General features: G+C 47.4%; 1 protein-coding gene across 1 annotated transcript in view; it reads right to left on the reverse strand.

Annotated features, from left to right (window-relative positions):
• Positions 1 to 243: 243 nt before the first annotated feature.
• Positions 244 to 23,840, reverse strand: part of LOC139837854 (uncharacterized) — a 58,118-nt gene continuing 34,521 nt past the window's right edge. The window contains exons 2-4 of the mRNA XM_071827154.1: positions 801 to 923; positions 669 to 722; positions 244 to 581 (exon numbers count right to left, since the gene is read on the reverse strand). Coding sequence (XP_071683255.1) covers positions 244 to 581; positions 669 to 722; positions 801 to 923 — 515 coding nt within the window. The remainder of the gene's footprint in view (positions 582 to 668; positions 723 to 800; positions 924 to 23,840) is intronic.

Here is a 23,840-nt window from a genome sequence, read left to right on the forward strand (position 1 = left end):
GCACAGTAAGATCCGCTTGGCCTTTGTCCTTGCGTTGCGCATCGACCTTCTTGACAGCGTACCTCTGCGAGTCCGGAAAGAGGCCTATGCAAAGAAAGAAAAAGTTTAAGGAAAAGAGTCCGGAAGAAAAGAGACCGGAAGGAGAAGGGTCCGGAAGAAAAAGAGACCGGAAGGAAAAGAGTCCGGAATGAAAGATAACGGAAAGAGAATGGGGTAGAAAGAAAAAAGGCTCGTATGCAGTAGTCAAAATGTAAAAGAAAACAACTTACGGAGGGCAAGTGTGTCGGTCTGCAGGATCAGCTGATCGCACTCCTTGTGCCCCTCCTCCAGCCGCGCGGCCTTCTCCTCGGCACCCTTCCGGGCCTTGGTCATCTCCTCCAGCTCTGCCCGCAACACCACAGTGGCATTGCAGGCATTCTCCAGAGCCTCGTCCAACTTGGCCGCTGCAGTCACTTCAGCGGCCTTGAGGGCCTTGGCGTGGTCAAGCCCCAGCTGAATCAACTGAGACTTGAGCTCCTGGTAGCTGGTCTTGAGGGCGTTTAGCTCCTCCTGGTGCTGCCGGCTGAGCTCATCCTTCTCCCCTGTAACCGGAAAAATGAGTGTTAGCAAGGCTACACTAGTAAAACTGAAAAGAAACCAAGTTCAAAGGAGAAAGGAAAAAATAGTACGTTGGGCCGTGGCGAGCTGCTCCTTGAGAGCATCGATGGAAGCTTCCGGGATCACTGTTGAACAGAAATTGTAAATATCACAAGGAAAAGAGGTTTCCGGTAGCAAAGATGCCGGTGAAACGAAAAACTTACCTTGGCACTTGTCATGTGCCTCAGCGAGCTCCCGGTGCTCCCATAAAAGCTCCTCGAAGAGGGCCTTCCGAGTGTCAGCGGTGACCTGTTCAAGAAAAAGAAGAAATAAGGTAAAATTTTGCGCTAAGAACAAAGTTCTTAACCCGAAACTCGGGGACTGGCAGTGCCGGTTTTGCGTTTCTAAATTAAGTTTTGCGCTAAGAACAAAGTTCTTAACCCGAAACTCGGGGACTGGCAGTGCCGGTTTTGCGCATTTCTAAGGTAAATTATGTGTTAAGAAGAAGATGTTTAACCCGAAACTCGGGGACTGGCAGTGCCGGTTTTGCGCTAGAAACTTAAGTTAAGTTTTGCGCTAAGAGCTGCGCTCTCACCACAAAACTCGGGGACTGGGAAGATAGACAAGAGAGAAACCGGCATGAAACTAAGGAAAAGATAAAGCAGAACCGGAAACGAAGAAACCGGCAAAGGTTGAAAGTTAATAGAACATACCGTCAGATTGTTCGTGGAATCGTACCACGCGCTGTCAAGCTCTTTTACGGCAGCCCGGAGCCGCATGAAGTGCTCCTCGTAACACCGATCCCCGACAGGATCAGGTGCCGCAGCCGATCCTTGCCCATGCCGCGGGTCGCCGGAGTGATGTCCGCGGCGTTCCACTTTTGGGCGTACGGCAGGAGGTGCCCCAGGTCCCGGCCTTGGCGCTGAAACTCCGTAATGCGGCCGAGGAGGCCGGTGGCCTTCATGCTGGCGCTTTTGGCAGCCTTGGAGACGTGCAGCACCAAGGGCTGCTGGCCGCCCGAAGGGGCGCTGGAGGCCGTCGCCTTCCCCTTGATGAGCTTGGAGGGCTTGGGCGGCGGCGCGGTAGAAGAGGCCCCGGAAGTCTTAGCCGGCGGCGCGCCAGGAGCGGCCTTGGAGGGCTGGGCGCGAGGAGCCTCAGGCGGAGGCATGAGGATGGTGCGTGGAGAAGGGGGAGCGCTAGGAGCGTCACCCGTCTTGGAGCCTTCCGGCGCGGAAGATTCCGGCGCGGAAGTTGTCTTTTCGAGGACGGGAGGAGCAAAAGGCTCCGCCCGCCCGGCAGCTTCTTCTTCTCCGGCGCCGGTGTTGCTGGCGCCGGTGTCTTGGTGTTCCGGGAGGAAGGAAAGATCCTCCTCCGTGCGGTGATCCGATGGTGAAGGGGCCGCACGCCCGACTAGTTGTGCCCCCGAAAGGGAGGCAGAGGTGTTGCCGGCACCAGATGGTGCCGGGCTTGAACGAGGAGGAGGGGTTGAGGTCCTTGCGGATCCCTCAGAGCCCGATGGCCTCGGGCCAAGTTTGAGAGCGGGGCTGAGAAAAAGAGAAAAGACAAGTGGTTGAGAAAAAGCAACCGGAAAAGGAACTTAGCAAAAAAGGAGGCAAGCCGGAAAAGGAAATTACCCGGAAGCGGTTGGCATCGCTTTGCGCCCGTAGCGGCGCACGCCCACTGCTTTCTCGCCCCAGGGCTCCGTCCGAAGCGCTTGGAGGGAGGAGCATGGCTGGAGCCGGCAGTAGATGCCGGCTGCTTGTTCTTCTGGCCCTGGGCCATGAGTTTGTCCACAAACTCAGGACCGGCATCGGCGCGCAGGGGCGGCACGCGCTCGTGGATCTGTGAGTTGGATATGGCTAAGAAGCGATTCGCGAGAAAGCGATAATGGCAAAGTATAAGAAGCCGGAAAAGAAAATACCTCGAGCACAACCAGCTCCTCGGGGTTTCCGGTGGGCTCCGGCGGGTCCCGGCCAAGGCGTGCAGCCGGGGTCTTCCCCATCTTCAGGTCCTTCCAATAGATGTAGGGATCCGGGTCGAAGGAGTCAAAGGCACGCTTCCGGAGAGGTCCTCGCGGCTCTGCCGGGATAGAGGGAAGCGGTCCCCGGCCTGAAACAAGGTAAAAGAAGGTTAGCAAAAGCAGAAACTTACCGGCAAAGACAACCCCAAGTGCGTAATCTCTTACTTCTTGGGTCGGACGGTTAGAGGAACTGAGGGGAAGGAGGCCCCATTCCCAAGTAAAAGGCATAGCAGTTTGACAAATCTGCTTAGCCTTGAGAACAACATCTTTCTTGCAGAGAGCACGGCCGGTGATCTTGGTAGGATCGCCTGGGCCATACATCTCGCTCATCCTATGTGCGCGGCGCTTAAGAGGAAGCACCCGGCGCGATATGAAAGTCCGGATGACATCGTCGGAACAGATGTTGGTCTCCTTCTTCAAAGAGGCCAAGAAGCGCACCACCCGATTGGTTTCGGCATGTTCTGTCCTCGGGTTGTAGCTCCAGTTGGCTCTGCTGGGGGGCCCCTCTTGGTATGGAGGAAGGTTGATGCGATCGGCGCGGCCGGTGTTCTTCACGTAGAAGAAAGTTCCTTGCCAGGTGCGGCAAGACTCGAGGCCGGTAAACTTAAGAAAAGTGCTCCCTTGGCGGGAGCCGACGATGCAGGAGCCGCACTGCACGGGCGGCTTGGGCTTAGGAATCTCCTTGCCCTGGACGGAGTTGATCCGCAAGTTGAAGAAGCGGGCAAACGTCTCACAAGTGGGACGAATGCCGATGTAAGCCTCCATGAAGGTGGCATAACAAGAGAGATAGAAAATGGCGTTGCCAGGAAGGTGGTGAGGTTGGAGTTCGTAGAAATCTAGGAACTCCCGGAAAAAAGTAGAGGCAGGAAGGCCGAAGCCACGCTCAAAGTGAGCAAGAAAAACAACAAACTCGTCGTCTTCCGGATCCGGTTCGATCTCGTCATCCGGAATCCGACAGGAAACTCCTTCCGGAATCCTTCGAGACCGGTACAGCCAATCAATCTCGAACTCAGTAACGTTGGAGCCCATCCAGGCTCCGCGAGTGGGTGGGGAAGGCTCCTCGCCGGAAGATTGGCTGGAGCTGCTAGAGGCTTGGCCAGAGCTGCTGGCCTCTTGGCTACCGGAAGCTTGGCTAAAGCTACCGGATTCTAGGTTGCCGCCGGACTCTTGGGGGTTCTGGGATTCCTGGCTGCCGGAATCGGTTTCCATTGGATCTGAGGCCGTAGATTCACCGGGAGAAGGTCTACGGCGCTTAAGAGAAAGGGAAGAAGAAGATGCGGAGGAGGATTCCTCGTCGGACATCGCGAGGGTAGGTGGAGAAACAGAAATCCCAGACTCGAACCCCGCGTGAAGATCTACGAGTAAGAGGAAAACCAAAGAAAAAGGAGCAAATGAGAACACCAAAGGCTCAAGATCTGGAAAGCAAGCGAACGGCGAGTAAAGAGAAATTAATACCAACCTTGAGCGGCGCGGTCGCTGGGGAGAGAGTTTGCTGGCGAAGAAGCGGGTCTACAGCCGCCGGCGAGCACCGTCGACGGCGAGGCGGAGAAGCTCGCGAAGAAGCACAAATGCGGCAGACGCGAAGAAGTTGCTGCCGAAGATCTCCGCACAGCGAAGTCCGGCGGCGGCACGGCGTGAGTTCGCCGGGCACCGAAGCTCGAACGGGCGACGGCGGACGGAGAGCGGCGGAGGCGCAAAGGCGTGGAGCTCTGTGCGCGAAGGAGAAGAATGCGAAGAAGATGAAGAGGAACGGGCAGTTGCGTTTATATACGCGAGCGAACGTGGGGGTGGAACCGCGGGGCCGCGGCGGTTCGCCTCGCGGCCCACGGCGGTTCGCATCATGGGCCGCCACGTGTCAAGGAGATACACGCAAAAACAGGAGGCCACACGGAGATACCCAAAGGATCCAGAGCGGCTAGTGGGATCCGCTGCGCTGCATTTAATGCGTGCGCGGGAGTCGAAACGATGTGACAGCGGACACTGGCGCGTCAGTTACAGTGCGCATGTCACTGGCAGGCGCGGGACCCGATATATTCTCGACTTCGCCGAGGAGGGAGTAAAGACACAAGGTGCCGGAGAAAAGAGGTGCCGGAACAAGCCTTGCGAAGAGAAGAAAAGGAACAAGGGTAAAGGTGCCGGAACCAAGCTCAAAAGATGAGTGACTAAACCGGTATCTTAAAAAGATGAAAACCTGGCATGGTCCGTAGGATAGGATCCTCCAGACTATACCAGCTTCGGGGACTAATGTTGGGGGGATAACCCCCGGTATGCCAAAGGCATGCCAAACCGGATGGTTTGAGCCATCAAGATACCGGTTTAATGTTCTTGCCGGAAGCCTAGTAGGAATCCGGGAGAGCAAGGCTAAACCGGTATCCCCAAAGGGGTATGCCGGAACCCGGTATAGAAGATACCGGAAAGGAGAGCCTGTCGGCAGGTCTGGTCAAAGATTCTCTTCAGAGCAAGAAGACAAGGATGAGCCAAGCAAAGTAACTTTATTCAGAGCCCTGGCGCCAAAGAGAGAGGTGACGTCCAAAGAAGCCGGAGGACATCAGCAGCCCTGATAAAAGAAGGCCCCGGTGTCATCTATGATTAAAGTAGCTTTGTACAGTAGCTCTGTAAAGTAGTTTGTCCAGTCAAAGATGCCGTTAGGGTTTCTTGCAGTGTAAGCCACCCTCTCCCCTATATAAGGAGAGGGGGCAGCCCTTCTCAAAGAGAGAGCAAGTATGTACGCGCGTGTGTAGGAAGGCAGAGCCTGTAGCTTGTGCATCAATGAAAATGGTGATCTAGAGGGAGTTCTACCTTGTGTCTTTCTTCTTCAACCTCTGGCCTTGGCCAAGTTCTTGAGGAAACCATCCGGAATCTCTTCCCACCTGATCGCAAACCCTCCCCCGAATCCTCTTGCGTCCATTCGGCCCCAATCTAAGCCATCCTATGGCATCTGCTCGTTCACCACGACGACATTTCTTCTTCGTTAAATTGTTATATGGTTGGAATTGGAAAATGATACATGTAGTAATTGCTATAAATGTCTTGGGTAATGTGATACTTGGCAATTGTTGTGCTCATGATTAAGCTCTTGCATCATATGCTTTGCACCCATTAATGAAGAAATACATAGAGCATGCTATAATTTGGTTTGCATATTTGGTTTCTCTAAGGTCTAGATAATTTCTAGTATTGAGTTTGAACAACAAGGAAGACGGTGTAGAGTCTTATAATGTTTTCAATATGTCTTTTATGTGAGTTTTGCTGCGCCGTTCATCCTTGTGTTTGTTTCAAATAAGCCTTGCTAGCCTAAACCTTGTATCGAGAGGGAATACTTCTCATGCATCCAAAATACTTGAGCCAACCACTATGCCATTTGTGTCCACCATACCTACCTACTACATGGTATTTTCCGCCATTCCAAAGTAAATTGCTTGAGTGCTACCTTTAAAATTCCATCATTCGCCTTACAATATATAGCTCATGGGACAAATAGCTTAAAAACTATTGTGGTATTGAATATGTAATTATGCACTTTATCTCTTATTAAGTTGCTTGTTGTGCGATAACCATGTTCACTGGGGACGCCATCAACTATTCATTGTTGAATTTCATGTGAGTTGCTATGCATGTTCGTCTTGTCTGAAGTAAGAGCGATCTACCACCTTATGGTTGAGCATGCATATTGTTAGAGAAGAACATTGGGCCGCTAACTTAAGCCATGATCCATGGTGGAAGTTTCAGTTTTGGACATATATCCTCAATCTCAAATGAGAAAATTATTAATTGTTGTTACATGCTTATGCATAAAAGAGGAGTCCATTATCTCTGTCTATGTTGTCCCGGTATGGATGTCTAAGTTGAAGAATAATCAATAGCGAGAAATCCAATGCGAGCTTTCTCCTTAGACCTTTGTACAGGCGGCATAGAGGTACCCCTTTGTGACACTTGGTTAAAACATGTGCATTGTGATGATCCGGTAGTCCAAGCTAATTAGGACAAGGTGCGGACACTATTAGTATACTATGCATGAGGCTTGCAACTTATAAGATATAATTTACATGATACATATGCTTTATTACTACCGTTGACAAAATTGTTTCATGTTTTCAAAATTAAAGCTCTAGCACAAATATAGCAATCGATGCTTTTCCTCTATGGAGGACCATTCTTTTACTTTATTGTTGAGTCAGTTCACCTATTTCTCTCCACCTCAAGAAGCAAACACTTGTGTGAACTGTGCATTGATTCCTACATACTTGCTTATTGCACTTATTATATTACTCTATGTTGACAATATCCATGAGATATGCATGTTACAAGTTGAAAGCAACCGCTGAAACTTAATCTTCTTTTGTGTTGCTTCAATGCCTTTACTTTGAATTATTGCTTTATGAGTTAACTCTTATGCAAGACTTATTGATGCTTGTCTTGAAGTGCTATTCATGAAAAGTCTTTGCTATATGATTCACTTGTTTACTCATGTCATATACATTGTTTTGATCGCTGCATTCACTACATATGCTTTACAAATAGTATGATCAAGGTTATGATGGCATGTCACTCCAGAAATTATCTGTGTTATCGTTTTACCTGCTCGGGACGAGCAGAACTAAGCTTGGGGATGCTGATACGTCTCCGACGTATCGATAATTTCTTATGTTCCATGCCACATTATTGATGTTATCTACATGTTTTATGCACACTTTATGTCATATTCGTGCATTTTCTGGAACTAACCTATTAACAAGATGCCGAAGTGCCAGTTGCTGTTTTCTGCTGTTTTTGGTTTCAGAAATCCTAGTAACGAAATATTCTCGGAATTGAACGAAATCAACGCCCAGGGTCCTATTTTGCCACGAAGCTTCCAGAAGTCCGAAGAGGAGTCGAAGAGGGGCCACGAGGGGGCCACACCCTAGGGCGGCGCGGCCCCCCCCTTGGCCGCGTGGCCCTGTGGTGTGGGGCCCTCGTGCCGCCTCTTGACCTGCCCTTCCGCCTACAAATAGCCTCTGTGACGAAACCCCCAGTACCGAGAGCCACGATACGGAAAACCTTACTGAGATGCCGCCGCCGCCGATCCCATCTCGGGGGATCCAGGAGATCGCCTCCGGCACCCTGCCGGAGAGGGGATTCATATCCCGGAGGACTCTACGCCGCCATGGTCGCCTCCGGAGTGATGTGTGAGTAGTCTACCCCTGGACTATGGGTCCATAGCAGTAGCTAGATGGTTGTCTTCTCCCCATTGTGCTATCATTGTCGGATCTTGTGAGCTGCCTAACATGATCAAGATCATCTATCTGTAATTCTATATGTTGCGTTTGTTGGGATCCGATGAATAGAGAATACTTGTTATGTTGATTATCAAAGTTATATCTATGTGTTGTTTATGATCTTGCATGCTCTCCGTTACTAGTAGATGCTCTGGCCAAGTAGATACTTGTAACTCCAAGAGGGAGTATTTATGCTCGATAGTGGGTTCATGCCTGCATTGACACCTGGGACAGTGACAGAAAGTTCTAAGGTTGTGTTGTGCTGTTGCCACTAGGGATAAAACATTGATGCTATGTCTAAGGATGTAGTTGTTGATTACATTACGCACCATACTTAATGCAATTGTCTGTTGCTTTGCAACTTAATACTGGAGGGGGTTCGGATGATAACCTGAAGGTGGACTTTTTAGGCATAGATGCAGTTGGATGGCGGTCTATGTACTTTGTCGTAATGCCCAATTAAATCTCACTATACTCATCATGATATGTATGTGCATGGTCATGCCCTCTTTATTTGTCAATTGCCCAACTGTAATTTGTTCACCCAACATGTTGTTTATCTTATGGGAGAGACACCTCTAGTGAACTGTGGACCCCGGTCCAATTCTCTTTACTGAAATACAATCTACTGCAATACTTGTTCTACTGTTTTCTGCAAACAATCATCTTCCACACAAAACGGTTAATCCTTTGTTACAGCAAGCCGGTGAGATTGACAACCTCACTGTTTCGTTGGGGCAAAGTACTTTGGTTGTGTTGTGCAGGTTCCACGTTGGCGCCGGAATCTCTGGTGTTGCGCCGCACTACATCCCGCCGCCATCAACCTTCAACGTGCTTCTTGACTCCTACTGGTTCGATTAAACCTTGGTTTCTTACTGAGGGAAACTTGCCGCTGTGCGCATCACACCTTCCTCTTGGGGTTCCCAACGGACGTGTCAACCACACGCATCACTCGGCTTCTTCCAAGTTACGTAGCCTCTGAACCCTACGCTTTTGGGAATGACTGAGTCCATCAGGGCACCACCTTGGCCGGTGGTATCTATCTTCTTCTTCATCTTCTGACTCCTCGAAGTCTTCCTCTCGAGATGACTCAGCTCGTCGGTTCTGAGGTGGGAGAGGCCCTAGATGCTTGAACACTGAAACCTCACTTGTGCCCTTCCTCTGCTGTCTACATTCCGGGTAGTTGTCGATTGTAGGAAATCGGCTCATTCCTGAGTCCCAGCAATGCTTAAAGAAAGGACAATCCCAGTGTCTATCCATGTCTTCCTGCTCTCTTGACTTCTCCTTAGCGCAGTGCTCATATCTTTCGTCATTTCTATCATAGCGACGATATTTTCTGCTGTCAACATCAGACCGACGATATCTTTCGTCATCTACGTCGTACCACCGGCGTCGGTCGTACTGATGTTCATATTTGTTAAGGAGATGCGTGGAGAGCAGTCGTTGATACCGCAATTTTCTCACTTGTTCCTCGGTCACATACCGTCTGTCATCATATCGGGGCCGGTCGCGTGGATCGGCCTCCTCCTTTTCCATGCCACGGGAGTGACCGATTTCTTTTTTATCCTTGCCATGGCGGTCTACAGACCCTGCCATGTTAACATCGAATGAGAAACCTGGCTCGCACCTCGTGGAGTGATTGAGTTCCACCATGTTGACGCCAGGAAACGGTTGCGTGTCCACTTTCATGGCAAACTGACCGAGGATCAGATGGCCTTGTTCTATCGCCATTTGGATCTACCGACGCAACTCTTTGCAGTCGTTGGTGATATGGGTGAACGAGTGATGCCACTTGCAGTATGGTCTCCCATTCATTTCTTGCGCTGTAGGAATTATATGGCCTTCGGGTAACTTCAACTGTTTTTCCTTCAGCAATAAATCGAATATCTGCTCAGCTTTGCTTATATCAAAGTCAAACCCTTTTGCAGGCCCTTGTTGTTTCACCCATTTGCAGGACACGGGAGCTGCCCCCCGAGCCCATTCAGCCACGGCTACTTCCTGGTGTTCTGCAAAGTCCTCAACATCTTCTGTCTCGACCAGGCCCGGGCGTTTGAACTTGTCTTGGTACAATTCTGGGTGGCGCTGCTCATACAATGTTAATTTCTGGACCATGTGCGCCAGTGAATTGTATTCCACTTGGAAGGCCAGATCCTTGATCGGCGCTGCGAGGCCCAATGCTGCCAAATCGACTGCTTCTTTCTCAGTTAAACGAGCCGAATAACATCGGTTCTTGACAGTCCTGAAACGCTGAATGTATTCCGACACCGTCTCTCCCCGCTTCTGCCGCACTTGCGCCAGATCAACAATGCCAGCCTCGGTAGCTTCTGAGTGATACTGAACGTGAAACTGCTCCTCCAGTTGCTTCCATGTCCGGACTGAATCTGGTGGCAACGAGGTGTACCACCCAAAAGCTGGTCCTGTGAGAGATTGCGCAAAAAACCTCACACGTAACGGGTCCGAAGCTGAAATCATGCCTAACTGCGCCAAATATCGGCTTACATGCTCAATTGAGCTAGCCCCTTCGGATCCATTGAATTTTGAGAACTCAGGGAGCCGATACTTGGGTGGCAGCAGAATCAAATCATATTCATTGGGATACGGCTTGGAATAGCCGACTGTTCTCCTCTTTGGTAGGATACCGAACTGGTCTCTCAAGATCGTACTGATTTGTTCCATGGTATGAGCTGCAGGGGTTGAGTTTCCTTGACTCGTTCCGGTGGCATATTTAGCTAGCCACGCCTGTTTATCGGCATCTGCTCCAGACATCCCTCCCGCTGCAATCTGGTTCGTGCGCGCCCAATTATTGCAGTCCGGCACGTATGTGCACACGTATCCATGTGGGATCTCCTTAGGCGGCTCATACAGGAATTGGCAATCGCCAGGATCGCCTCCAACCTTGTAGACGACGTATGCCGGTGAACCCTGTTGCTCTGGAGCTGCAAGCGTGAATGGTAGTTGCGGTCTGGTGTGGAACGGTATCTCTCCCTGGTGAGTTCCTAGGGCAGGCCCTGACGGAGAGTACTGATGCTTCATGATTTCCAGAACCACGCGAACCGCAATACGCTCCAAAGTGTTCACCAGGCTCTCAGAATGACGGTGTAGAGAATGAGCCACCATGTAATTAACTTCCTGGCGCAGAGCTCTGGTGCATTCCTCCGAAGGGAGAGACAGATCTACTTCATCGAGAATGCCTTCGGGTGAGAATCCTTTAAACCTAATGCCATGTGTACGGGTCCCTTCGAAAGAGCCGATGAGATCGGCTTCGAAGAGAGCTTTAAGTTCATCATATTTCTTCTTGTGATCTTCAGGCAGATCTTCGTACTTGACTGGTTCGTCCGACATCTCAGCCGCGGATGTTGACGTAGTTGCTGTAGAATGTCCCACCGGGCGTGCCAGAATGTGTTGCCTGCCAAAACCCACCGGCGAGCAGCGACGAGCAACACGGAGAGCCGGGAGGCTCCCAGGACTGCTGGTGGGCCCTGGTCCCTCGGGCGATGGCCCGCAATGCTCCGGCACACATCCTGGCGGTTGCAAGGGCGTGCCACCTGACCTATACCTGGTCAGGAAGGTGTTGGATTGCTTCGATTAGTTCCCTGCATGGCAGACACGTAAACATTAAATGAGCCTCGATCGGGTCTCAGGTTACCCTGTGAATCGGCTCAAAGAGCCGATTAACCCATGGTTCATGTTGGATCTACGATAACATGGGGATCCTGCTTTATCAAAACCAAGTTAAACTGATCTACGACAGTTTAGGGTTTTCACCGCATAACCGGAACGTCCTACGCGTAGTTGAGCCTGGCAGATACGAAAGATAACAGAAAACTAGTCCTAGAGGAGGCCTAAAAACCAACATGGAGTCGATTCCCGGAGCATCCCTTCTTGGATCGGCAAACCATACCTTACGCACTATTGGATCATTCAACCCGTTTGCAAGGCCTAACTATGCAGATGTCAAACTAAACCTTGAATAACAAGAAACAACCATAACAGATCAGATCTACTAAATAAAGATGAAGCAAGATGCTGCCCTTACACCCAAGATAAGTGTAGAGGCAGCTAGATATTGAGGGGCAGCATAACTAAGCAAACATATCAGAAGAGAATCGATGTAAGCCCCAAAACATCTATGATAAATGGTATTGCTCGCCATCAACAAGGCTTCAGTACGAGCAACACCAGACAACGAATAAACCGATACTGCCTAGATCGCAAGATGCGATCTAGGCAGCATGATGCTTACCCGGAAGAAACCCTCAAAACAAGGGGTGGTGATGCGCCTAGATTGTGTTTGTTGTGAACATGATCGTCCTCCTTTCTCAATAACCCTAGGTACATATTTATAGTCCGTGGACTTTCTATCTTTGGAATAAACCTAATTGTGTACGAACCAAACTCTATCTCTTAATTCTACTATAATGTACAGATACACGGGCAAACTAGCCCAAATTCTCGCACGAGGCCGATTCATAAACGCTTCATGTGCATATCTTCCAAGCCCATCTCAATCACGGCCCATCTTCTGATTTGGCTCAAATCTGGTGATAACAGATACATAGATAACTAACTAAAAGAGATATACTTCCATACTGCAACACATCTTATACGATAACTTCCCTACTCATGATATGACACTACTTGATAGTAAAAAGGTAAAAGATAGTGATGATGTGATACCGCGGCACTCCCCCCAAGCTTGGAACAAACCAAGGGGGTGCCAATACCGATGATGAATTACTCCTTCGGCGGTGGTGATGATGAATTCTTGATAAGCTTCTTAACAAGCTCCTTTAGCTCATCAATTTCGTACATGAGGTTGCGGATCATCTCCGAATTGTGCTCGACGCGGTTAAGAAGTATGTCCGACGGCGAGTCCCAACTATTAGAGTTGTTTCCCCACTCTTCAGCTTCAGGCTTCATCCTTCCTGTAGTGTTAGAACAATCTATATCCCAATTGCTAGGCAATACTGCCTTGGGAACCCTTTCAGTTTGACTATTATGAATTAGAATGTGGAAGGGGTGGTAGGTGCCTGGAGGAGATGTCCTTGGAGCTAGGTAGTGACGTGGGACTCCTCCTCCGGTGCTAATCCGTGCGCTTTTCTTGGTGTTGAACGGATTTGCCACCACTCCGATGCTTGCGACGGTGGCACGCGGGTATACTCGCGGAACTTCCTCAACTTCTCCGTCATCCTCGCTCTCGACTTCTTCCTTCAAATCGGGGTCTTGAATATCCTCCTCCAAAGGCCCCTTATCCTTGTTGTTGGAGACCATGGTGCTTCTAGATCAAAAACAGATCCTGGCAGAAAACAGCTCGAAACAAAACACGACGAGAAAACGATATACGGACCTCTAGGGGTCCGGGGGATTATATAGCAGAAATTTTCACGACAGAAGGAAAGTACCAGGTCGAACCAGAGTCGGAGAGGGACACTGAGGGGCCGTCCTCATAGGGCGGCGCGGCCAGGCTGGGGCCCGCGCCGGCCTATGGGGGCACTCCCTCGTGCGCCTTCTCCACTCCGTTTCGATCTCGTAATTTTTCATATTTTCCGAAAATAGCAAAAACATTGTTCGGAAAGTTAAACGCGGACTTTTATTACCAGTACTGTTACCTATTCAAAGTCGAACTCTGCAGAACTGTCAATTTGACCTTTGATGAAAGCTTCCGGAGTCACCACTTGAATAACATCAACATCTTCATTATAAGAATCACCAGAGATATATGCTTGAGTCTTTGTCCATTCACCACTTGTGTGGCATCTCCTTGCAGAGAACTAATTTTAATTGCCCCTGAACGATACACCTCCACAATGACATATGGTCCTTCCCATTTTGAGAGCAATTTCCCTGCAAAAAATCTGAGACGAGACCGATACAATAGGACTTTATCTCCAACATTAAATTCTCTTTTGATAATTCTTCTATCATGCCATTTCTTAACTTTCTCTTTAAAGAGTTTAGCATTTTCATAAGCTTCACTTCTCCATTCATCTAGAGAACTCAATTGTAGCAATCTCTTCTTACCGGCAAGTTTAGGATCTTTATTTAGTTCTCTTACAGCCCAATAAGCTTTGTGCTCTAGTTCTAAAGGTAAATGACAAGCTTTCCCATAAACCATTTTATAAGGTGACATACCCATGGGATTTTTATAAGCAGTTCTATAAGCCCATAGTGCTTCCTTCAATTTACTAGCCAAGTTCTTTCTAGATTTATTAACAGTCTTTCCCAAGATAGATTTAATTTCTCTATTTGATAATTCTACTTGCCCACTAGTTTGAGGATGATAAGCGGAAGCAATCCTATGATTAATACCGTATTTAGCAAGAGTTTTTCTAAAACCACCATGAATAAAATGAGAACCTCCATCAGTCATAATATATCTAGGTACTCCAAACCTAGGAAAAATAATATCTAAAAGCATTTTTAAAGAAGTCTCACCATCAGCACTTTTTGTGGGTATGGCTTCCACCCATTTAGTAACATAATCAACAGCGACAAGTATATGAGTGTTACCTTCTGAAGAAGGGAAAGGACCCATGAAGTCAAATCCCCAACAATCGAATGGTTCAATAACAAGAGTATAATTCATAGGCATTTCATTGCGTCTGGAGATATTACCAACCCTTTGACATTCATCACAAGATAAAATAAACTTTCTTGCATCTTTGAAGAGAGTTGGCCAATAGAAACCTGATTGTAGAACTTTTTGCGCGGTTCTATCTCCGGCGTGATGTCCTCCATAAGCACTACCATGACACTTACTCAATATCTCTTGTTGTTCATATTCGGGAACACATCTTAGCATAATACCATCCACTCCTTCTTTATATAAGTGTGGGTCATCCCAAAAATAATGCCTCAAGTCATAAAAGAATTTCCTCCTTTGCTGAGCTGAAAAGTTTGTTGGCAAGTACTTGGAAACAATAAAGTTAGCATAATCAGCGTACCAAGGACTATCTCGCGAGCTCACCTTTATTACAGCCAATTGTTCGTTTGGAAAACTATCATTAACAGGAACATGATCATAAGCAATATTTTCCAATCTAGACAAATTATTAGCAACAGGATTATCAGCACCTTTCCTATCTATAATATGTAAATCAAATTCTTGCAAAAGAAGCACCCAATTAATAAGCCTAGGTTAGCATCTTTCTTTTCCATAAGGTACCTAATTGCAGCATGATCAGTATGAATTGTGACTTTTGAATCAACAATATAGGATCTAAACTTGTCACAAGCAAACACTACAGCTAATAATTTTTTTCAGTTGTAGCATAATTTCTTTGAGCAGCATCAAGAGTTTTGCTAGCATAATTAATAACATTCAATTTTTTATCTACTCGCTGTCCAAGAACAGCACCTACAGCAAAATCACTAGCATCACACATAATTTCAAAAGGTAAATTCCAATCAGGAGGTTCAACTACAGGAGCAGTTGTTAAGGCTTTCTTTAGAGTTTCAAAAGCTTCCTTACAATCATCATCAAAAACAAAAGGTACATCTTTTTGAAGAAGATTAGTAAGAGGCTTTGAAATCTTGGAGAAATGTTTAATAAATCTCCTATAAAACCCAGCATGACCAAGAACACTACGAATACCTTTAACGTCCCTAGGATAGGGCATCTTCTCAATTGCTTCAACTTTAGCTCTATCAACCTCAATACCTCTCTCGGAAATTTTATGTCCCAATACAATTCCTTCATTAACCATAAAGTGGCATTTCTCCCAATTAAGAACAAGGTTAGTTTCTTCACATCTCTGCAAAACTTTATCAAGGTTTCGCAAGCAATTATCAAGAATTCCCATAGACAGAAAAATCATCCATGAATACCTCTACAATCTTTTCACAAAAGCCATGAAAAATAGCAGACATGCATCTTTGAAATGTAGCAGGAGCATTACATAAACCAAAAGGCATACGCCTATAAGCATAAGTTCCATAGGGACAAGTGAAAGTTGTTTTCTCTTGATCTTTAGCTCTAACAGCAATTTGTGAAAACCCAGAATAACCATCAAGAAAGCAAAAATGATTATTTTTAGACAACCTTTCTAACATTTGATCAATAAATGGTAAAGGGTAATGATCTTTCTTAGTAACTTTATTAACTTTTCGAAAATCAATGCACATTCTATACCCTACAACTACTCTTTGAGGGATGAGCTCATCATTATCATTAGGCACAACAGTTACTCCTCCTTTCTTAGGAACACAATGCACAAGACTAACCCATCTACTACCAGCAATAGGATATATAATACCTGCTTCAAGAAGTTTTAATACCTCATTCCTTACCACATCCTTCATCTTAGGAATTAGACGACGCTGATGTTCAACAACAGGCTTTGCATCATCTTCCATGTTGATGGCATGTTGGCAAATAGAGGGAGAAATCCCCTTCAAATCATCAAGAGTATAGCCAATTGCTCCTCGGTGTTTCTTCAATATTTCCAATAACCTTTCTTCCTCAAATTCTGAAAGCTTAGAACTAATAATAATAGGATATTTTTTTTTATCATCAATATGAACATACTTAAGATTATCAGGTAATGGTTTCAAGTCGAAAACAAGATCTTCCTTTGGTGGTGGTATTGTACCTAGATCTTCAACCGGCAAGTAATGTTTAAGAATAGGTTGACGAAGGAAAATTTCATCAAGCTCATTCCTTTCTTCCCTAAAAACTTCACTCTCACTATCCTCCAAATGTTGTTGCAAAGGATTATTAGGAGCAAGAGCAATAGACGCACACTGTTCAACTCTAAAATCATTATTAGGAAAATCAGCTTTATAAAGAGTTTTGGCAAATTTAGAGAAATTAAACTCATAAGATTCACCAGCAAATTTAGTCACAATTTTTTCCTTCTTGCAATCTATAACAGCTCCACAAGTATTTAGAAAAGGTCTACCAAAAATAATAGGACAAGACTTACTAGCGGCAGAACCAAGTACCAAAAAGTCAGCAGGATATTTAATCTTACCACATAGAACTTCCACATCTCGAACAATACCAATAGGAGAGATAGTTTCTCTATTAGCTAGCCGAATAACCACATCAATATCTTCAAGTTCACAAGAACCAATTTCATGCATGATTTCCGTATAAAGCTCATAAGGTATGGCACTAATACTTGCACCAATGTCGCATAAACCATAATAACAATGATCACCAATTCTAACAGAGAGCATAGGAACACTGGCTTTCCTAGACTTATTAGGATGCGAAACAATATTAGAAGCATCTTCACAGAAAATAATATGACCATCTTCTACATTTTCAGTCACAAGATCCTTAACTATTGCAATAGCAGGTTCAACCTTTATTTGTTCTTCAGGTTCTATTGGTTTCTTTGCACTTTTATTAACCGCACTAGTTATAACAGAATACTCCTTCATTTTAACAGGGAAAGGAGTTTTTTCTATATAAGCTTCAGGAAGAATATGATCAACAGTTTCAATTACAGCACATTTATTTATAGATGAATCAGTTTTATCTTTGTACGGTTCATGATACTTATCAAAATTCTTCCTAGGCAATTCAAAATGAGAGGCAAAAGCTTTATAAAAATTTGCAATAACTTGAGGGTCAAGACCATAAGTAGCACTCATATTACGAAATTTATCAGTATCCATATAAATTTCAATGCATTTATAATCATAGTTTATACCTGACTCTCTATCTTTGTCATTCTCCCATCCTTCAGTATTCTCCTGAATCCGATCAAGAAGGTCCCTTTTAAACTCTTCTTTGTTGCGTGTAAATGATCCAGAACAAGTAGTATCCAGCAAGGTTTTATCTTGAAAAGAAAGTCTTGCATAGAAATTATCAATGATAATATTACCAGGAAACTCATGAATGGGGCATTTGAGCATTAAAGACTTCAATCTCCCCCATGCTTGGGCAATACTCTCTCCATCATGAGGCCAGAAATTATATATGCGGTTCCGGTCTTTGTGAATTTCACTTGGAGGATAGAATTTAGAATAAAATAGAGGCACAATATCCTTCCAATCAAGAGAATCCCCATTCTTCAGCAATTTATACCAATGCGCTGCTTTACCAGACAGCGATATAGAGAATAGTTTTTTCCTAACTTCATCCATAGCAATACCTGCACACTTTAATAACCCGCATAATTCATGTAAAAACAGTAAATGATCTCCAGGATGGGCAGTTCCATCCCCTTCATAGCGGTTATCCACAACACGTTCAATAATTTTCATAGGTATTTTGTATGGAACCTTGATGTCTACGGGTGCTTCTATTCTTGTAGACAGTGTTGGGCCTCCAAGAACAGAGGTTTGTAGAACAGCAGCAAGTTTCCCTTAAGTGGACCACCCAAGGTTTATCGAACTCAGGGAGGAAGAGGTCAAAGATATCCCTCTCAAGCAACCCTGCAATCACGATACAAGAAATCTCTTGTGTCCCCAACACACCTAATACACTTGTCAGATGTTTAGGGTGTTGCGGTCAGAAACCCACCGGCGAGCAACGACGGGCAACACAGGAGAGCCGGGAACAACTTAGGGCTGCGGCTGGCCCTGGTCCCTCCGAGCGACGGCCCGCAAAGAACTCCGGCACGCACGTCCGATGCTGGTGCAAGGGCGTGCCACCTGACCTATACCTGGTCAGGAAGGTGATGGAGATGCCTCGCTTAGTTTCCTGCATGGCATACACGTAAACATTAAATACGAGCCTCGATCGGCTCTCAGGTTGTCCTGTGAATCGGCTCAAGGAGCCGATCCACCCATGATTCATACGAGGTGCACGAATATATGGTGGTCCTGCTTGATCAAGATAAAGCTAAAACGATCTACGACGATCTGGGGTTTTCACCGCATAATCGGATCATCCTACTCACGATTGGGCCTCGCGGCCACGCACGGTGATCGTAAGCCAATCCTAGATAGGGCCTAAAAACCAACAGGAGGTTGATCCCCGGAACATCCTGTCTAGGACTAGCAAACGACACCCTACGCGCCGCTGGATCCTCCAACCCTTTGTAAGGCCTAACTATTGCAGATATTAAACTAATCCTTGAAGAACAAGGAGCAACCGTAACGGATCGGATCTACTAAATAATGATCAAGCGGGGTGCCGCCCCTACACCTAAAATAGGTGTAAGGGCGGCTAGATGCATAAGGGTTGCACTACGACAGCATATGATACGAAGAACAATGCAAACCCTAACACATCTAAGATAACTACGTCGCTCACCATCAAAAAGGCTTCAGTACGAGCAACGCATGAACAACATATAAGCTTGTGCTGCCTAGATCGCAAGATGCGATCTAGGCAGCATGATGCTTACCGGTAGAAACCCTCGAGACGAAGGAGTTGGCGATGCGCCGAGATTGATTTGGGGTGAACGTTGGTTGTTGTTTATTTCATAAACCCTAGATACATATTTATAGTCCAGGGGACTTTCTAATTTAGGCGTGCACCTAACCGTGCACGAGTTAAACTCTATCTTTTAATCTAAGATGCGATCTACTATATTACAAATACACGGGCAATCATAGCCTAAACTCTTCGTGCAAGGCCGCTTCAGAGATCTTCCACGTGTAATCTTTCAAACCTATCTCCCTTACGGCCCATCTCCTGATTTGGCCAAAACCTGGTGATAACACATGCCCCCCTGGTTTTGGTAATGATAATTTCAAAACCACTCTACTTTATCGTCGTCGGGTCATGTCGTGGCAGAGCAGAAACGTCGCAGCAACCTTCATCATGATGCCTTGTCTTCTCAACTTCTCTGCACAACTTGATAGCTTTAGCATCACTTCCTTGGAAACTACAATGGCATTAAACCTCCACTAGGCTCCTCTTTATTTAACTGTGCCGATTGATTAGCCCTCTTCATCCCCTTCCTCTGTTCTAGCTATCGGCACCAAAAAACCCTCTTCCCCTGTAGCCATGTCTTCTTCTTCCTCCGTCTCCTCCGGCCTTTCTTTCCAATCTTCCTCCTCGAGTGAGCCGATGTCAGAGCCCGAGTGGGACTTCGACTTCTTGTCAGATGGCGACATGCCCCAGACTGATGAAGAGGACGACCTCCAGTTCCTCATTGAAGGGGAACTGGAGAGCGAGAACGAGGATGACCTCCACTCATGGAGGAACCCCACTTCCTCTGATAAGGAGGAGGAAGAGGAAAACGAGGAGGAAGAGGAAGAAGAGGAGGAAGATGACTCCTCCTCCTCCGCCGGGTACCCGCCGGCGAAGCGCTTCCATGCTTGGGCGGACAGTGAAGATGACGATGATGACACAGAGGAAGAAGCTCCGGCCGAAGGCTGGGGCAGCGGTGACGAAGAGTTCTCCGGAAGCAGCGCCGGCGGCAGCTACGACGCCGACGATGAGGGCAGCGAGGATTAGTCGAATAGGATCAGTAGTATGCGAGCAATCGGCTCTTCTTTTGTTCCTCTTTTCTTTGAGCAATCAGCTCTTCATTGTAAAAACCCTCCTTTTGTTAATGAAGAAGTATTTCCCGTCAACTTTTTGCCGATAGTCAAAGTCAAACGATCTCCCAAAAGAGCCGATGGCATCGCATCGGCCTCTACCATAAAAACGCGAGTAAGGTCGACCTAGCCGCCCCTCCAAACGGTAACCTGCGACCTCCGTCCGAGAAAGCAAACTCAGATCCCCAAATCGCCGCCTGAGCAGTTCCAACTCACGGCCGCCTGCATCCCAGATCCCGACCGTGCCGTCTGCAACTCTACAGTGCATCCAATGGCGGAATCATCCAACACCAACGCCATGGTCTCCGATCTGAAGGTAATCCTTAATCTCCTCTGGCAAATCGAATCGACGTTAGGATTAATAGCAAACACCTGAATTAATGTTTTGCTCCGTTACTAATTTTAGGTTTCAGACATCCTACTGCCACATCCTTCTCTCGCAAATTCTATGTGCCTCGGTCCTCGTTCTTCCGAGAGTCCCGCCCTCTTAATTTCATGCGAAGCTAACCGAATCCCCTTCGTGAATCAGAACTTAGATCTGACTTCCTGGGCCGACTGCCTGCGAGCCTGGCCTAATCCTCCTGACGGTTGGGTGGCATGGTACAATAGAGTATCCAAAACCCATTATGCCACCTGGGAAACCATAGGGATAGCCGATGCATTGTCATTATCATTGTCTCCTCTTGAGAAGAATGAAAATATTCTGAAAACCATCGGCTACTTCTGGTCCGACGCACTGAACTGCTTCATGTTCGGCCATGGCCCCATGACACCAACTCTGCTGGATGTGGCCATGATCACAGGCCTAGACATTGCATCCCCAAGCCCTTCTGCATTCAAACTGCCGAAAGTCCCTTTCACCCTGTCTTCTAAAAAAGAGTGTACCAGCTGGGGTGCCTACCTTAGTCGTTATATGAAGACCAAGGGCCCTGTGACAGAGAGAGAACACACAGCCTTCCTGAACTTCTGGTTGGAGCACTTCATATTCTGTGGCCCATCACTTGCCCCTACCAAGAATTACCTTTCCCTGGCCTATGAACTTGCCAAAGGCACCCAACTTGGCCTAGGCAAACTGTTTCTTGGAGAAGTCTATCGATCTCTTCAACTGATGTCTGTCAAACTGTTCTCGCAAAAGACAGTTAAAACTGGCGGCCCTTGGTGGTTTATTCAGTTATGGGCGCAGCTATACTTTCAGAACCAGATCCCAGACTTCCCACCTTTGACCACCTGCACCTTTCCAGATGTTAATGGAAAGGATATCCGATGCACCAGCTATGGCCAAGCTTTGTATGGTCTCCCAGGCAGCAAGCTGATCCCTAAGGAAGCGGCAGGGTGGTTCAAGATTTTCTTCCAAGGTTTGGACAACCCCCTGTTCTTTCCTTATACTGAATCGGCGAACTTTGAAAGCCCAGTCTCCTTTCGATTGGATAATTTTGCCGATGACGCTAGCACCCAGCATCTGTATTCCATCGTGATTCGTCCTTGCTTCCTCCCTGTTGGCATGAGTACATCGAACCGGATCATCAAGCCCGGTTATGAGTGTTACCAACCGGTAGTGGTAGCCCGACAGCTTGGTCTCGGGCAGGTGCCTCCACACTTCTTCTTACACCACCTGACAGCAAGCCGAGCTGAACTGCCTGACGTCCTTACTGGCCAAAGGTGTTATACCTTCTTTGATGCTTTGGCCATTCCAATTCCCCACAACCTCCATTTCTCCTTCACTACCGATGGTTTCGAGACTTGGTGGTCCATGTGGAAGACCCATGTCTTCAGAAGGGCCCTAGGACCGCTGGTGAGACAACTTGATGCCGAGTATGACCTCCCTGCAGACCAGGTACCATTACTTAAACATTTCTTGTAACAGCTTATGGTGATTGTCTGTGACCTGACTCCATCTCCTGGCAGCAACAAGATGGCCCGGCTCCCACACAAGCCGATGGCTCCCCCTTCGTATTCCTTCCTCCGGCACCAGTGGTTCTCTTCTGCCAGAGCTCGCCACCCCTGAAGAAAGTCATAATGCAGAGTCAGCCGATTTCACCGAAATCGGCTCCCAAGGGTAAAGCATCTTCGGGGCCAGTTGCCCCCCGAGCCTTGACTCAGGCGAGGACAGCAGTGAGGAAGGTGGCTGCTAGGAAGACCCTGAAGCGCAAAGCCCCCGCCCAAGAAAGCTTGCACGTAAGTTGGTTCGTGCACTGTCCACATTCATATTTGCTTTCCCAGTCTTTTGCAACACGCTCGCATTCTTTTCTCCAGACTTCTACCGAGGAAACCTCCAGCGGGGCCGCAGAATCCAGCCAGAGGGACTCGAGCTCGGGCAATTCCGAGAGGTCCACCACCCAGAGCCAGACGGCTTCGCCAGCGCCGGCTTCTAAGAAAAGGTCGACTCCCGAGCCTCCTGCTCCCCCAGCCCCGACCAAATCGGGGTCACGTATGAAGCGTCGATGCGTCAAAAGGGCTCGTAAAAACCCACGAGCTTCTCCATCAAACCAGGAGGTCTCAAATGTAATTATCTCCCCGGTCACACTTCATGCTAACCCATTGTCATTTGGATCGGTAACCACTTCCTCCTGCAGACCGAAGAAACCTCTAGCGGAGATGTCGAGGAGGTACTGATGCCCACAGAAAAGCCGATTATCACCACATCGGCTGCTCCTCCTACCTTGGGAGAGGTATACCCCCTTTTCTTGGCTCTATCACCTTCTTCGTTGTATGCTAAACTCACTTTGTTTGCCCTGTCAGGGTTGTGATCTCTCGAGCTTGCTGACGTTCGATCCAGAATCCATTGAACCGACTACTTCCAAGGCAAGTGGAGAGCCGAGTCCTAGCACGATCCATGGTCCACTCCAGCGTCTCAAGGATTTGCTCTCTTCCTCAATTGAGACCCTGATTGCAAATTCTGAGGAAGTTAAAGGCATCCTCGAAGATATCCAGCCCCAGCTCCCTATGACACTGCAAGTGAAGCTCTGGCCAGCTGTTACTCTGTCAGTCTTCAAGTCAAGGGTGCAATCGGCTCGACAAAGGATTACTCTTTGCCACACCCAGCTTCCGTTGAGAGCCGATATTGCAGAAAAGTGTCAACGGCTCAACGAGAAGAAGGCTGCTTTGGACGCCAAGACGGACACTTCTGCCAATCGCGCCGCACTCGAGACCCTGCGCAAGGAACTGGAGAGCCTTGAGGAGAGGGTCAGGGCGACCAAGCAGCTTATCCAAGACAAGGAAGCCCTTATCGCCCGTTCTCAAGAGGAAGCAAAAGGCCTCACAGCCGATCTGAAGACCGATCTGGCTGAAATTCGTACCCTGAGCAGTCAGCTGGTGACAGGTAAAGATGAGGACGACGAGGCTGAGATCGCCGAGGTGGATCACATCCGTGTTGACGCCCTTTACGCTCTCAGCGCGTTTCTTCAGTAGGGCCTTCAGAGACAAATGTTTCGCTGAACTTGATCTTCTAAAGTCGATGCGCTTCGGCTGTATTTGATACATTTTTTTTACTGGCCGATTTTCCATCGGCTACTACTATTTTATTGCACACATGTCCATCCGCACAT

The sequence above is a fragment of the Lolium perenne genome, chromosome 3 (genome assembly GCF_019359855.2).
Source record: "Lolium perenne isolate Kyuss_39 chromosome 3, Kyuss_2.0, whole genome shotgun sequence".
Lineage (NCBI taxonomy): Eukaryota > Viridiplantae > Streptophyta > Magnoliopsida > Poales > Poaceae > Lolium > Lolium perenne.